This window comes from Quercus suber, unplaced genomic scaffold (genome assembly GCF_002906115.3).
Source record: "Quercus suber isolate HL8 unplaced genomic scaffold, Cork oak 2.0 scaffold_193, whole genome shotgun sequence".
Taxonomy (NCBI): domain Eukaryota; kingdom Viridiplantae; phylum Streptophyta; class Magnoliopsida; order Fagales; family Fagaceae; genus Quercus; species Quercus suber.
In genome coordinates, this window is record NW_027069651.1 from 1,044,136 (window position 1) to 1,061,240 (window position 17,105).

Sequence of the window (17,105 nt, forward strand, 5' to 3'; positions counted from 1 at the left end):
GCCACTACAATCCACGGACCATATGTGTCCTCGTTAGTTTGGCTAGTAGTATTTTTGTCTTCATCCACATTATAGGCCTTGTCGTTTATATCCTCCACCTGCACATTCCCATTGTTTTCTCGTGTTGTACTGTCTATGCGTGGCTTATCCGTTGCTGGCTGACTGATTGTATAATGGCATGCCTCTCTCCGATGTCCGACGCGGCCACATGAGAAGCAGAGCTTACTTATCCCTTCATAGGTGACCAGTTGTTGGAAACCTCCTATAAGAATGGTGTATATTAGTGGCTTGTTGATGTCCACCTGCACACACAATCCAGCAAAGCAACCTCTTGCTTCCGATGTTGTATGGGTATCAATCTGGAGGACAGTTCCAATGGCTTGGCCAATTTCTTTGAGTGCTTCAGGATGATAATACTTAATAGGCAGGAGTGGTAATCTGACCCAAATAGTTACAGAGGCAATGTTGGCAGTATCTGGCCTAAAATTTGGCTCCCATGGCCTAATGGAGAGGAAGTGTTCTCCAATAAACCAAGGGCCTTTTTTTAACACCAAATCATGGTCATCTTTCATTCAGAACCTAACCAAAAAGAAATCAAATCCCAAATTAACACAAATGATTTTTCCTTTCGGTTTCCATAGGGCCAAAATCTTAGAACTTAGGTAGTTGAAACCCACTGTCCTACCATACACCTTAATGATAAGGGCATTTGACCTAGGAGCTCTGATGTTTTGCTTGAGCTCTTTCAAAATCTTAACAGCAGCAAAACCTTCCCTGAGTGTTTCTACCACTGGCTCTGCTTCCATTTCATTTTCTATATACTCCGAGAAATCAAAAGCTTGAACATAGGCCCTAGGAATCTCCCCTATGAGAGCTTGTCTTTAAAGGATGGAGGCACTCTATCGGAGCCAGCTAGAGCAAAGAGATCATTCCCGTGAGGAACTGTCTCTTGTCTTGATTCCAAGGAATGATACTCCTTGACTTTCTTGGTGCTATGCCGTAGCTCAGCTTCATCTTCGCGTGATAGCTCTTGAGAGATCATCCGTACAAAACAGAGTCACAATGAGAGAGGTGTACACATTTCATAACATACTAAAGTGATAAGTTGTGATTAGTGTAACACACAAGTTTATTATTGATATTGTTTCTATTATGCATCAATCGCAAATCACAACGGATCATGATCACAGTAACATTCATGAAAAATGTTTCTAGAAAATTATATCCCTACACTTATTATTTTAGTTATAAATGTGATAAAAGACAAGCCAAGGCAAAAACCTCGAGGTTGCATGTCAATATATTCTTTCTGTATCTCGGGAGATTCCAAGTATTGGAATCTTTTATCCCTTATCCTTTTTGATTAAATTTTTTTCTTTTTCTTTTTTGGTTATACGCGTATTCTAGTTTTTTTTTTTTTAAAAAAAAAAGAAAAAAAAAAGAAACGCGTATTCTAGTTATCTTGAAATATTCCAGGTCTATGTATGTTATACTTTATGCTATATAATTCTCTTCTCATAATTTGTAAATGTCAATGTTAGAGGCTTAACAGTGATGGGCAATTTTAAAAGCCGCACGTCTTTATTTAGACTTCAATATTTAACCAGATTATATAGGTCTTGAACGGTTGTACAATGTAATATTAGAGAGAATAATAAGAGGGAATAATAGAGATAAATATTTATTGTCAGCATTAACCAAAATATTTGACATTGTCACCCAATTTTTTCATTATTTTTGTTTCCCCACGAAACACGGTTTCGAATTTTTTCTTCTTAATTCTGTATTTACTATCTGAAAAAGCCTAAAAGAATGGGTTGAGAATTGAGATGCATGTTTTGATTAAATTAAAAATATATATAAAAATAAAAATAGAATGCCTGTATAGGACCTATGCATTTTAAGCCATACTCAGCAAAAGAAAAAAGAAAATGGGTACATTTTAAACCATGAGAAAAGGTCGCACCCATTTTAGCACGAAATTTAGAAATTGATAGGCAACCGGTGGACAAGGCCTAGAAAGGGATCACATTAACATAAAATAAAATATTTTTTGTAATAATAATAAACAAACTAGCCAAGAGTCTTATAGTTTAATTAAATTCTTTTAGTGTTTTTAATAGAGATATTTAGGGTTCAAATTTCCTCTCTTATATTATAAATATTGAATTATTATAAAAAATAAAAATAAACAAACTAAGCTAAGCCATGCTTGTCCTTTATTTTGCAGCCAATGGCCAATGGCTATGCCAAGCCATGCTTTTTCTTCCTGGTTATCTAGGCACTGCGCAGCCTAGTTCTTGCCTTTTGTTTCAAGGAATCACTAAATTCTTTAATGTTTTTCCTTTTTATTTTTTTTTCTTTCTAAACCCCTTTCTTAAATAAGTTATTGTTGCAACCAAAGCAAACAATAAGGCATTATATCAACTGGAACTATATAAAAAAATAAAAAACTCTGCACAAACAATAAAATTTTTCACAATGAATGCTTAAAAAAAAAAAAAAAAAAAACCATAACTTAAAAAAAGTATATGTTGAGCTTGAAGAACGCTCAAATTGACACATTGAAGAAGATTCAAATTGACACACCCCAAAAATTACAAGTATTTCCATCTAACAACTAGAGAATCTGGAATGCTATCCAATTATCTCAAAGTATCAACTTTGGACGTATAGTAACATTTTATGAATGAAGAAATTTTTGTATCTAGTTTGGCTACGTCAAGCTTGCAGTGCAAGTTAAGGTGTGTATATATAGATGTATATATAAATATCTATGAGACCGGTGTTTTATCATCTTTTATTCATTACTTTTAAGTTTGAGGTTGACCAAGTGATAATTTGAAATTCAAAATGCTTGTCATGCATAGATTTTTTATTTTATTTTTTTAATTTTTTATGAAAAGACAACAATTTTATTAAGAAGAAGATAAATTCAATAAATTTTGACACAAAACGGACTCAATAAAAGCTAGATTTTCTTCAATCCAAGTTACATAATGCTCAATACTCTTGGCATGCTGAGCCAAGATGTGAGTTGGCTGGTTCCCTGTTCGCTTAACATGTGAGACCTGTGAAGTCCTGAATGCTTGTAACTTCTAACAAAAGCCTGCGATAATGTTATAGATGGACACTTGAGGACTGCTAACAGCCTAACACCAAGCACGATGTCTACAATCAGTTTTGAATCACATTCAAAATGAACATCCCTTATACCAACGTCCCAAGCGAAGTCCACGGCCGCCCCCAAAGCTTTGGCTTCGGCCTCTAATGGACCCAAAGGGCAGTACACCTTCTTGCTCACGGCCGCTGCTACCAGGCCACCGTGATCCCTGATAAGGACCCCCACACCCGAGGCCTGTTGGGACTCAAATACTGCACCATCCACGTTGACCTTGTACCATGGCAGAGAAGGATTGGTCCACTGGCCACTGTCATGCATCACCGGCTTCGAAGGTTGGAAGTAGGCTATCTAAAACTCATCAAGCAACAGTCGTGCCTTCTGCAGAATTGTTACTGCTTGTTGTCTTGCTTTCCCTTGTCGTACCGTATTCCTGTTAAACCACATACTCCAAGCAACTATAATTACAAGTTCCAACAAATCATTACCCACCCGCTGAACGAATTGTAGGTGCCACAAGAGATCAATGAAGTCTCGAAAGTGTACCCCACGGTTATCAAACGGAAATCCTGATAGCTTCCATACTTCCCGCGCTTGGTCACAACTCTGGAATAGGTGACCACTGGATTCAGCGTCTAACCCACAAGCTTCATAGACTGGATCATGTACGACTCGCTTGCCAAGCAAATGACTTGATTTTATTCGGGACATTTAATCTCCAGAGATTTTTCCAGAACTGACTATGATTTCCATTGCTGGAATTTCAGGTCTCGAATCTGAAGAAGATAAAAAGGCAATCTTGTAAGCACTTCGAACAGTAAAATTGCCTTTGGAAGTGTATGCCCATATTAGTTGATCTAGTGGCAGCCTAGAGCTTAAGGGGATGCTCATGATTAACCGTGCATCATTTGGGGAGAAAGTGTGTCTGATCATATCTCCTTGACAAGTGCCATGGTGTGGGTCAAATAAGTTGCTAACTGTCATTCCTGCTGGTAAGGCCACTGGAGGACTGATGAGTTTGAAAGTGTCCGAGCTAGGCAGCAATATATACCCTCTGATGTCAGTTGAAGCTCCATTCCTAACCTACCATCAATATCCTTTCGTATTATGCTTTGAGCTGAAAAGATGCTTCGCCATGCAAAGATGGATTATTCCCAAGTTCAGCTGTAAGGAAGTCTCCACGAGGGAAATAACAAGCTTTATAGACCTTATAAAGAAGGGTATTTTTACATTTTTGTAGTTGCCAATCTTGTTTTGCCAGCAAAGCTAAATTAAAAGCCATTAAGTCCCTAAAACCAAGACCCCCCTCCACTTTTGGAAGGCACATCTTATCCTAACTAAACCAAACCATCTTGTTCCTTTAGTTTGATTGGCCCTACTAAAACTTCCAAACCATGGCTGTCATCTCATCACATAAAGCGTTTGGTAGCTTGAAAACACTCATTGTATATGTAGGAACTGCTTGAGCCACTGTCTTGATGAGTATCTCTTCTCCAGCATGTGAGAGTAGCTTTTCTTTCCAACCAAAGAGTTTATTATTTAGTCATTCAGTGAGTTGTTGAAACGTGTTGCATTTATTCTTCCCCACCAAAGATGGAAGGCCCAAGTATTTCTCATGTTATTGAATGACTTTTGTACCAAACTTGTTTTTGAAAAAGTGTAAGATATAAATAAATATAGGTACATAATGGTTTTATTAGTATTATATTTTAACGTTGGGCTCGGTTAACAGGTGTGGCCTTGGAACATTTGTTAATGAGTTGTTTTAAGAAAATTTTGATCAACTTTCAGTGGTGGCCTCACACCTAAGCCAGGGTGGACCCCGACTTGCAGAAAAGTGTGTATATATATTTATATGCTAAACTAACCTAGTGTGACCCACCCTAATAAAAATATTGAACACCCTGACTTGAAAATCACATAAGAATTTGAGTTCCAAAAAAAAAAAAAAAAAAAAAAATACTACATCCATAACATTTTCATAATAATTTTATGAAGGGATTGGGTTTGAGCACTTTTACTGTTGAGTGAGTAGATTCAAGCCCAGTTAGCCCAGTACAATGAATTTGTAAAGAACGGGATCAAGAACTAAGCCCTAGCAAGCAGACAACGCCCAATGTGGTGTTCGCCACCATCGAACGCAGATGAACTGAAGTTATATTTAGAAAGTTTGTCCTCAGCCCGGTCCGAGGAGCTTGATAGTAGTACTTATCCCATGGGGATGGTCCCCTTTTTTGATCTGTTTCTTCCTATTATATAGTCCTTCCCCAACGATCCCTTTCCTCCACTTGTTGATCATCCATACCTCCCTCTGATACCCTGTCCCATCAGCCACCTTACCAAACCCCCTGTGAGTTGCTGCAACTGAGGCAGCACTGCTCAGGGGTCATTTCTCCATTAATGCTGTTGGAACAATAGTCGTGCGCATTTAATGTGGAGGTGACAGTTCATCCTGGTCTTGCTCTTCCTCTATGCTTCCATGGCTGACAAGTTGTACTTGCTCTTCCTCCTTAGATGCCCTGAAGGGCTGTCTATGGTGGCCCGTTACTTCCTCCTCCCATGGCCTTGGTTGGCCGAGGACAGGGTTGCCCTCGGCAGGGTTCCTGGGCAATTTTGGACTTTCACACTTCGTCCTTGGTTGTTTCCTCCTCCTCGGCATCGGCCTTGGGCTTGGTATAGAGTGTGCCGGGGTTGCCAAATCCTTTGCCCCCACAATAGCCCCTAAAAATCCTGCTGTTCAGCTCCTCGGACGGGGAGGAAGATTTTGATGCCCTCGGGCCTATACCTTGGCTTGTCTAGTTCGGTTCCAACTCGGTGCTTGGAGTCTTTTCACTTGTCTAACGCACGTTCCTGACGCTTCGATATGCGGTATGCACCTATATTAAATTTTGGCGGCTCCCTACTCCCCACGTTCAACGGTGTGATGGTGATCCAATGGTAGGAATCTTTCGCCATTATGGGCGGGAAGCCTTGCACAGTTGTCTTTGGCGAGGGGGTAAATACCCATTTGAACTGATTTGCCTCCTCACTTTTGCATTCAAGAGATCTTACGCACATACCTCGAATCCAGTCAAGTCTCCAACCTAACTCATGTCTTTTCGCAGCCTAAAAAGCCTGTTCTGAGCGACTTCTCTCATTTCTGTAAGTGCTCTTCCATTTCTAATTTTCTTCTCCCTTTATTCCTTTCTCTTTTTTTTTTTTTGCTCTTCCCTGAGTCTTTTAGCCGTTCTTCCGGATGGGTAGGCTTAAGAAGTTGGTTAAGTCTGAGGAGGCGATGGAGGAATTCATCACCACTCATAGGATACCCAGTAACGTGGGACTGAGGTATTGTGAGGAGGGGGATTGGTATATCAGGAGGGAGGTTGGTGAGGTAGTGATTCCCATAATTGCCTTCCTTGAGGGTGGTATGAGGATCCTTATAGGGCCAGTGATGAGGGGCTACCTTAGGCACTTTCGGTTAGCCCCTACCCAGTGCGCCACTAATGTGTTTAGGATCCTGGGTTGCGTGGATGCCTTGAACGAGAAGATGGGGTTGAGGTTAACCCATCACGATGTGAATTGGTGTTACGACCTCCAGTACCTAATGGGTAAATCCTACTACATGAAGACGAGGGATGATAGAGTTAGACTCATCCAGTGTCTCCCTGAGTCTAGCAAGGGGTTGAATAAGGATTTTCTCATCGTGTCCAGGGAGTGGCACGATGGCCTTCACTGTCTGACAGAGGAGGGGATACCAGGTAGGGTATTCAGAATATAGGAGGGTTGATCTGCTATGTTTTCACTGTTTGCATTGCTTGGTTGTTAACAAGAACTAGCTTTTTCCTTTTGAGATCCACATGCCTTTGAACGGCACTTTCATTTGGTCAACGAGAAAGACTTGGAAACTGCACTCAAGGCAGAGGTCTTTGTGAACAAGGTGGAAAACCAGGTTAGAGCCGCTCACAAGATTCTCAGGTACAAACCAATTCAGAAGTCTTTCTCGGCTCCCAGATACGTGATCAGAGTGAAGGACCCTAGGCTTTGCCAATTCACTGTAGTGAAGCACGGGTTCTTGTTTTCTAAAGGATTTTCCATCCCCAAGGGCATCTCGTTGGTAGGCTCTTCCTCATCCCACCAAGCTGCAAAGGCTGAGGGAGGAAGTTCGAAAAAAGAGGGAGAAGTAGTTGATCTGGGTTCGTCCGAGGACGAATTTAGTGCATTCGACCAAGTCCATCTATCCGAGGATCCCTCTGGTGGCTTGGGTGATCCCCATTTATTTGAAGCAAACCTTTTGTCACCAAGGATTGGTACTCAGGCCGAGATGGGTTTCAAAAGACAACCTCAAACCAGCCTGTTCGACCTACTTGAGGGCCAGCCGGGGAAGGACACGCTGGGAAAGTCACAATCCAAGCTTCCTCTTCCTTCACCCAAGCTTCCTCCTCCCCCACCTAAGTCTTTGCCTTCGCAGACTAAGTCGTCTTCCACTCTGCTGACCTCGGTCCCTCAACTTGAGTCCGTTGATCCGGAGAGAAAGAGGCCTTTCAAGGGTAAAGACCCAGTGGATGGGGGGAGGTCTCGTTCCTCTTAAGAGGAAGTTGAAGCCCGCCGACCTTCTAAGTAGCTGAGGATCGGTGGTCAGGACAAGGGAAAAGAGGTCATTCAGCAGTTCGAGCCCCAGGCTTGGCTGCTTGCCGCCATGATTCATGGGAAGCCTTTGATGGACGACGCCATCCTTAGGGACTTTCGAGGGGGCGAGGGGGCTCGCGTGGTCGATGCCCTAGAGAGGTCCCTGCTTCTCCCCACTGACATGGCCGAGCTGGGGGGCATGAGGAGGCAGGAAGTTACCTTTATCCTCAAGAGGTACCTGGGTATGGTAAGACTTCGGATACTTGTGCCTTTATTGAATTTTATTTCTTAGTTCCTGGCTTACGGTGTACATGTTTTGACTGGCAGGCTGTCTAGGCCACTTTTAGGCTGGAAGAGGAGGCCAATAACCAGGATAGAGCCCTAGATCAGGAGCGCAACAAGTACTTGGATGCCGCGAATACCCTTAAGAAATCCGAGGCTAATCTCAAGAAGGCAAGGGAGGACCTGAAAGAGATGACGAGGGCCAGAGAAAGTGTGGCATCCGATCTAACTGGCGCTAAGAAATAGGCTGAGGACCAGACAGGGCACCTGCGGGAGGTTGAGGGTCAGCTGCAGATTGTCGAAGAGCACATCGCCGACTTGAAGAAGAAACTGGCTGAGGCAAAGAGAGCTAGAGGCGTTGTCGAGTACGCTAGGGATGAGGCCTTGAAGGCTAAAGAAGAGGTTAAGTTTGCAAGGACAGAGGCTGAGAGCTCTAGAGAGCAAGCGGAGGAAGAGGCCTTTGCTGAGGGAGTGGCCAAGACCGAGGCTAGTCTCAAGGCTCAAGTACCTGAGGTATGCAGACGCTATTGTTCCCAAACTTGGAATGAGGCTCTCAACCAAGCTGGGGTTGAGGCATCGTCGGAGCTTAGGAGGGCTGAGAGGGTGTATTATCCCTCCGCAATTCGTGAGGCTGCCTCCGCTGACCCCGAAGCTGGCACCGCCTCTAAAGCGACGGACGAAGGCCAAGCCAGCGTTGCCAATGATCCTGTGCTAACTGATAAGCTTGCTAGGGAGATTGGTCACCAAGGGACGTTGGGAAGAGAAGAAATCAGTAACCTAGTAGTGCCCCAGGAAGTAATGATGCCTCTTGCTGACTCCCAGGCTCACCTTGCCGAGAAGGAGTCCTCCGAGGTTGCTCCTCCGAGCCAGGATCTTGGGGCATCGGATGAAGCTTCTCAGTAGGCTCCCAAGGACGAGCTGCCTATCAAGTTGAATAAATAGGGCATCTTGTTGGGCCATCTTGCTTTGTTGACTTGTACCATCCTAGTCTTCTTTTCCCTTCATCTTATTTTACTAATGTATATTTTGTTTCTATTTTTGTGATGTTGTGCTAATACTATTTTTTGTAATGTATCCAATCGTCTGCGTTTATTTCTTCGAATGACGTGTCCCTTCAGTTATCATGCTTTAACGCTTTTGCTCGAAACCTGGTTAATCTTAGCAGTGCACGAGTAGCACTTGGATAATTAAAAACGATGGACCCCCGAGGTAAATTTTGCTTTGGGCTCTAACTGGAAACTGGATAGCCTCAGCAATGCCATTTGTCTCCTTTTTGGATGGATCACGAAGGAATTCTGGTTTATAACGCATACTTTATACAAACATACATCTTTCCTAAACTTGCCGAGTTTAAGAGAGCATTTCAGTACTTGGAATGCTTTAAGTGACGCTTACGGGCTCGTTTTTATTTCACATTTCTATTGAGGAAGTCCGGGGTGAGTGATCCGAGGCACCAGATTCCCCTTTGGCCATGCTTATAACTTAGGTGAATGCTCACGCTCCGTTTTGTTGAAGGTAGTTAGTATCTCCATAGGTTTGAGTCCGAGGACCACGCAAGACCTTGGTTCTATCTAACACTTAGATTCTTCTGTAAGCAACTAGTTTCCCCATAAGTTTGAGTTTGAGGACCATGTAAGACCTTGGTTTAGTCTAGTACCCAGGTTCTTCTGTAAGTAATTAGTTTCCCCATAGGTTTGAGTTCGAGGACCATGCAAGACCTTGGTTCAGTCTATTACCCAAGTTCTTCTGTAAGTAACTAGTTTCCCCATAGGTTTGGGTCTGAGAATCATGCAAGACCTTGGTTCAGTCTAGTACCCAGGTTCTTCTGTAAGTAACTAGTTTCCCTATAGGTTTGGGTCTGAGGACCATGCAAGACCTTGGTTCAGTCTAGTACTCGGGTTCTTCTGTAAGTAACTAGTTTCCCCATAGGTTTGGGTTCGAGGACCATGCAAGACCTTGGTTCAGTCTAGTACCTAGGTTTTTCTGTAAGTAACTAGTTTCCTCATAAGTTTGGGTCCGATGACCATGCAAGACTTGGTTCAATCTAGTACCCAGGTTCTTTTGTAAGTAACTAGTTTCCCCAGAGGTTTGAGTCCGAGGACCATGCAAGATCTTGGTTCAGTCTAGTACCCAGGTTCTTCTGTAAGTAATTGGTTTTCCCATAGGTTTGAGTCCGAGGACTATGCAAAACCTTGGTTTAGTCTAGTACCTAGGTTCTTCTGTTCGGGGTGATGAAACTTGTCCTCAACGCTGGAATGTTCGCTTCTAGAGCGATAACGATCTCGGCCTTGCCTTGCTGAGGAGGGACTCCTCCTTAGACTAGGTAATTGGCCCAAATTGACCTGGACTAGGGCGGCTTGTCCCTCTGCCTTTATGCACGATAGTAGTCCCGTTGCGCCAATTTTTTTGCCACTTTTGATTACGAGGTGTCCTTTGGCTATTCGGGTTGTGTGCTTGAAGTTTCAGTACACGAGGCACGCCCTCATTAATATCTTCGTGGATTAACGCAGGTCCAGTGGCTGGTGGCCTCCTTGGAAATTTGTTGGGATTAATGTCGCTTGTAATTCTTCCTTTGAATTTTGTGCGGATTAATTCCCACTAACCTTCACCTTCTATATAAGGCTCTTTGGGGGAATCGTTCTTCCACACTTCACAAATCCTTGAGTTCTACAGGAACTCTGAGCCTCTAACCCTTTAAGCACCTCCGATAACTTCACTAGGGTCGTGATCAGGGCTTAAGGGAATGGGATGGCCTTGGATGAGGACGAGGGCAAGGGCAAGGAAGCCAAGCTCCTTTCAGGAACCAAAGATGTCGCCCAGACCCTGGACGACACAATTGAGGCAAAAGGGGCTGGGGCCAAAGGTGTCCCTACCTTTTAACCGAGCAAGAAGGGAGGTCCTCCTTCCTCAATCGAGAGCCGTAACGGTCGTAGATCGCGTCAGACTTTCAGCGTGGCAAGGCTTGGGCGTCATCCTGATGGTAGTGCGTTTGGAAGTTAGGAGGGAGGTTCATGAGGAACATAATATTTTTCTCCGGTACGCGTCCATGCCTACTTTTCAAGCTGGTAGTGATTCACTCCCAGCTTACCCGTCGATGGAGGTTTGCAAGATTGCATTACGATCAGTGCCCGGGTGTTGCCGCCTCTAATACTTAATTATCATGAGGTTGGGGGAGCGTTAAGGGAATGTCCTGGGGTGGGGCCGTCAAGCGTTTCCACTCCTTCTCCTCTCTCGTCGTCGGTATGATCCATATGGGATCAGGAGTTGTTGGTAGCCTTAAAACAAGCCTGCCTCAGCCTCCCTTTCTTGTGGTTAGCTTTAGAACAAGCTTGTCTAAGCCTCCGTTTGTACATGTAGCTTTAGAATAAGTCTGTCTAAGCCATTGTTTGTATTTTTAGCTTTAGAACAAGTCTGTCTAAGCCTTCGGGCATATGATGTACTCCTTTCTTCATTTAATAAAAAGGCTATACTGTTTACTTGCTTCATTCTCTGAATCTCTCATTTTTCTGTAACAACTATTTCTTGGGTGGGTGCGTTGTTTGTTTGTTTGTTTTTTTTTTTTTTTTTTAAACGGGACTTGGAATCAGTGCCAGTGACGGCGACGAAAAATTTGCCTAACTTTGTGCAAGCTAGCAATGTAGGAATAATTGACCATTACGCTCGCCAACGCACTAGTTCTTCCCATAGATGGCGCCAATTGTAGGGACTAGGTTTGAGCACTTCTACTGTTGAGTGAGTAGACTTAAGCCCAACTAGTCCAGTACAATGAATTTGTAGAGAGCAAGTTCAAGAACTAGGTCCTAGCAAGCAGACAACGCCCAATGTGGTGTTCGCCACCATCAAACGCAGATGAACCGAAGTTATATTTAAAAAGTCTGTCCTCGGCCCGGTTTGAGGAGCTTGATAGTAGTGCTTATCCTATGGGGATGGTCCCCTTTTTTGATCTGTTTCTTCCCATTATATAGTCTTCCCGCAACAATCCCTTTCCTCCACTTGTTGATCATCCATGCCTCCCTCTGACACCCTATCCCATCAGCTACCTTACCAAACCCCCTGTGAGTTGCTACAATCGAGGCAGTACTGCTCAGGGGTCATTTCTCCATTAATGCTGCCGGAACATTAGTCGTGCGCATTTAATGTGGAGGTGATAGTTCATCCTGGTCTTGCTCTTCCTCTATACTTCCATGGCTGACATGTTGTACTTGCTCTTCCTCCTTAGATGCCCTGAAGGGCTGCCTATGGTGGCCTATTACTTCCTCCTCCTATGGCCTTGGTTGCCCGAGGACAGGGTTGCCCTCGGCAGGGTTCCTGGGCAATTTTGTACTTTCACACTTCGTCCTCAGGCGTTTCCTCCTCCTTGGCATGGGCCTTGGGCTTGGTATAGAGTGGGCTGGGGTTGCCAAATCCTCTGCCCCCACATTTTATAACAAATCATATGTGGTAAGCTGTTACTGATTCTAATTTAGGCTCAATAGTTACATCACTTTTAAACCTACTAATAATAGCTTGTCGCATAAGGTTTTTTGTGAAAATATTGTGGATATAGCATTATTCTAAAAATAATTTTGACCTCCCAAACATAATCCTTAACCTCTTAAACACCCCCCCCCCCCCCCCCCCAAAAAAAGGCTTAAATGACAACTTTAAAAATGAACCAAAATAACAACAAAAATATCCTAAATAAAAATAGGACTAAACCAAACCACAAGAAGTGAACAAATTATTCAACAAAAAACCTAGTTAAAAAAAAAAAAATCTATAATCATTCAAATTTGTAACTTGTTTCATTCATTACATTAAAAAAAAAAAAACTCTAATTTTATTTTTCCTTAAAAAAAGGGTACCAAGAGAAATATTGTGGTGGTGAGTTCTCCTTGGCGATGCCAGAAGTTATGCTTTCTTTAACTTTGCAGTCGTAATAGCTTTGCTTTTCTTAGTGACTTGGGTCACAATTGTAGTAAATATTATTCTATTCTCTCTCTCTCTCTCTCTCTCTCTCTCTCTCTCTCTCCATTTTTTTCTTCTCTATTATCATTTCAGACTCTCTCTTATTTTATTACTCTCATCTCGACATTCTCAATTCCCACTTTATTTTTTGTCCCTCAAAAATTTTTTTTTCTTTTCTTTGTTAGTGAAAGAAATTGTAATATTTCATATATTTGTGTATTCATTTTTTGGAGACGTTAGTATGTTCAAGTTATCTCTTTATTAGATTTTGTATAATTTAACTTTTTTAGTGACTACTCTAAAAAAATTCATAAAATTCATAGAGCCATCACTGTCAACTTTTATGAGAAATATTAAAAATTGTAAAAAATCAATTATATTTTTCATTTTTTATAAAAAATTATCTAAAAGAGCATATCTTAAAAGAATGCACTTAGGACATGTTTGGTAGACTGTAATGATGATTATATTGGAATAGGAATAGGTATTACAAGGAATGAAAGATGCTGTAATGTAATAACTATTCCTATTCAGTTGTTTGGTAACCCTATAGTAATAGAACCCTGAATATGTATTCCACATGTTTGGTACAATATCTTAAAACGATGTAATGAAAGCTTTTTAAATCAAATTGCCTAAAATGCCCTTATTATAATAAATACATTTTTTATAAGGATTACTTTAATAAACCCAATCTTAAATAGAGACCTCTAATGAAAATCTTTTTTTTTTTTTTGGTTTAATAAACCCAAATTTTTTTTTTTGGATTACTTTCATTTCATTGCATTAAAATTGACTTGTCTTTTTTTTGCTTCTCAACGTGTCTTCTTCTCAATGTTGTCTCACACCTGTAAAATTTGCCCAACAAACAGTATCACTATTTCATTATTCGTCCAACTGTAAATACTACCAACAACTAAATATCTCAGTTTGAAATTCCATTCATTCATTTTTGTTGATGTATGTTCTTTGTTATATAAAATTTCAATAACATAAAATCCCATTCATTCAAACTAAAGGTTGAATAACCATTGAAAAGTCTTAAAATGCCCAAATTATATAAAATTTCAATAACATAACATCCCATTTACCTAAAAAAAACACCACAATCATCCAAAATTCTTAAGAGCCCCATGTTCAAGCGGGATAAAAATGAAGCATAAATGCAAATTGAATTTTCCAACCTTTGTAAGCCACTCAAAAGTCCAGATTAATAAGGCCTTTCACCCATTCTTCCTTCTCAACATCCAGCATGCTCAAGAAAACATCTATTAGTTCATGTTGACAAGCAATCAATTTAGTTGCCTTGTGACGCTCCTTAGTTGTAAGGCCAGGTAGTTTTAGTAATTCATCATTATTTTGGACCTACTTTCAGCTGCTACAACTCCAATGACTGCCTTGCTAAGGTTATCTGATGCATCCTTCAACTGAGCAGCAAGAATGATTGTAACTTCTTTCATCGCTTCTACCATATTATCTTCACCACTTTGAATTCTTCTTTTCTTTTTTCGAGCATTCTGTTCTTCCCCATTACTGCCAGGGGTGGGAATTTGCGTGCAGTCCACGTCTTCATGAATATCATCTAATTTATCATCATTTTTCTCTGCTTCTAGTTCTTCAACAACATCTGCAGGTGCTTGAGCATCTTTACCAGTAGCATGGTCTTTTGCATACACAATGCAAAGGTCTTCATAGTGTGGAAATGATTTGTTTCTACAAGCCGCTGCCCCCTTATGACTCTACAAAATAATTGACAAAAATATGAAATTAGCAAGATAAAATTAAATAAACTATGTTAAACCAAAAGAGATAAAATACATGGATCTATAAGATGGTGAACTTTTACCTGCACATATGCATCCCATACATCATTTTCAGCAGTAACACACTTCCTCATAGTGTCCCATCCAAACCCACTTGTGTTAGGCCCAGTCAACATTTCATGGATAACTTGAAATTCTCTTTTCAAAGTCCTCAATCTTGACTCAATATGTGGTTTTGCTCTTAAGCCAGCATTAGGTAATTTGGTAGAAATTTTTCCTTCCAAGATTTTTAAATATCCGGGTTTAAACTTATTTTCAGGGCTACCTTCTTTTTCATGATGATACTCTACCAAAGCCTCCACTAATTTTATATCTTCAGCAGGAGTCCACTTTCGTTTAGAAGGATCTTGAGAATCAAGTACAGTTGATTCCTTATACATATTCTTTTACAAGTTTTCCATATGTAACAACCAAACTTATGAATAGTAATAATTATTCCATTACAATGTTTTCTATTCCCAGTAATAAAGATTGCTATTCCTAATGTAATCTACATTCAGTGTACCAAATGTACCCTTAGTTAATTATGAAATTTTTTCCCCAAAAAAAGGGTTTCGGTGACAATAATAAAGATAGTCTTAAAATTTTCGTTAAAAAATTGTTATAGCATTTTTATTTCTATATCTTCTGCTTGAATAGTCAAAATCCAATTGCTTTAATTACAAACTAGTATTCCAGAATCAAGCAATTTTTTAACAGTGGCATCTAAGAAAATCTTCCTAAATCGACAAAGATTGTAAATTGTTGGAAAATACAGTTGGATTAGAATACTAACAATAATAACTAGACCCAGCCAATAAAAGTATGAAAGAATTAAAACCGGCAGCATCCTACCTAGCTTGCTTGTATTATTTGCAGTTGCATCATGATGATGCAGCTGCTAGTGATGCTGGTCATGATGCAACGCCCACTTCTTTAGTGCATTTCTATTCTTAAGTGCATTCCTTCTACCAATGGAACGCTCAACGTCAAAAAAGTAAGTTTGTATTCCTTGTTTGCCACCAAAGAAATGCAGTGGAGCCTCACGCACATGGTTGTTTTTACTTTTTTTTTTTTTTTTTTTTTATGTTCCTAAACTCACGTTTAAGTCTAGAGTCTGTTTTAGGGTTTTGTCACGGAATAGCCAAAGGGGGAGATTGTAAAGTTGTGATTTACAACTATGTGTTTTGTTGGCTTTTATTCCGTGCCAAATTTGATTGTAATTACTATCAATTGTTTATACCCTGTATTTGTTGTGGGAATTGTTGTAAGGGGTGTGTGATAGAGAGTGTGTGAAGACTCAAGCAATTTGGAAGCTGATGGAATCTCGCGGGTATCTCGCGACTAAGCTTCCCGTGAAGTGAAGCATGTGCCCTGCACATGCTAGAATGCGAAGAGTCATGACAAATGGAGACAGCTGTCTCTCGCGAGTATCTCGCGGGTAAGGCCTTCCCGCGAGACACCCGCGAGACATGCTGTTCTGCCAGCCTGTACTGACTGACTCACACATTTTGCACCTATCCAATATAAACTCCCATTACCCACAAATGTTGAGGAATGCTTCAGAGAGAAAAACCCTAGCCAAACACATTTGTAATTAGAGATTGTCATCCCCACCTTTCTCTATACATTTGCTTGTGGTATCTCCTCAACCCTTCCCTATCCATTTCCACAGCATTGAGAGGTTGATAGCCCAAACACTTACCACACCTTTTGAGAGTGTTGTGTGACGTTTTGGTGCTCCTGGGAAGCATTGGAAGAAGCCTGGAATGGCAGATGCAACGTGGAGCTTGTTGTGGGATCCGATAACTAAGACAAGACACGGTTCCGAGAAGCCTTGTTGGAGTAGGAGCTTGGAGGGCTTAGGTACATCGGGTAGATTAGGCTTGGAGGGTCTCTTGCTTACTCATTTATCCAACTGATTGTCTAGTGGATCGATTTCCGCTTGAAGGGCGGCGGAGAGGTTTTTTGCCGAGTTCTTCGATTTCCTCTTCGAAAACACGTCTTGGTGTTTTCTGTGTTTGCATCTCTCTTCCCTACTCTTTTATATTCCATTACACTGCTGTGTTGTTTAGTTTATGGATTAGAGTAGCTATATTGTTCATCCGCTCGCTTTTACACTATTCCGCACTTTATATTAAAGTTGTGTAAAATCTATCGAGCTGTAATTTTAATCGGGGGTCTAAACAGCTCTTGTGTTTTTCAACACGTTTTCGAGCTTTCAGCAAGATAAAATTAATAAATTATGTTAAAGCAAAAGAGATAAAATACATGGATCTATAAGATTGTGACCTTTTACCTGCACACATGCATCCTATACATCATTTTCAGCGGTAACACATTTCCTC

General features: G+C 41.1%; 1 protein-coding gene across 1 annotated transcript; it reads right to left on the bottom strand.

Moving 5' to 3' along the window:
• Window positions 1-13,980: 13,980 nt before the first annotated feature.
• Window positions 13,981-15,158, bottom strand: LOC112022983 (uncharacterized protein At2g29880-like). The gene is made up of 2 exons (XM_024055602.2): window positions 14,802-15,158; window positions 13,981-14,694 (listed from the first exon to the last, which is right to left on the bottom strand). The coding sequence occupies exons 1-2, from the start codon at window positions 15,156-15,158 to the stop codon at window positions 14,296-14,298; spliced, it is 756 nt and encodes a 251-aa protein (XP_023911370.2). The 3' UTR covers window positions 13,981-14,295.
• Window positions 15,159-17,105: the final 1,947 nt, after the last annotated feature.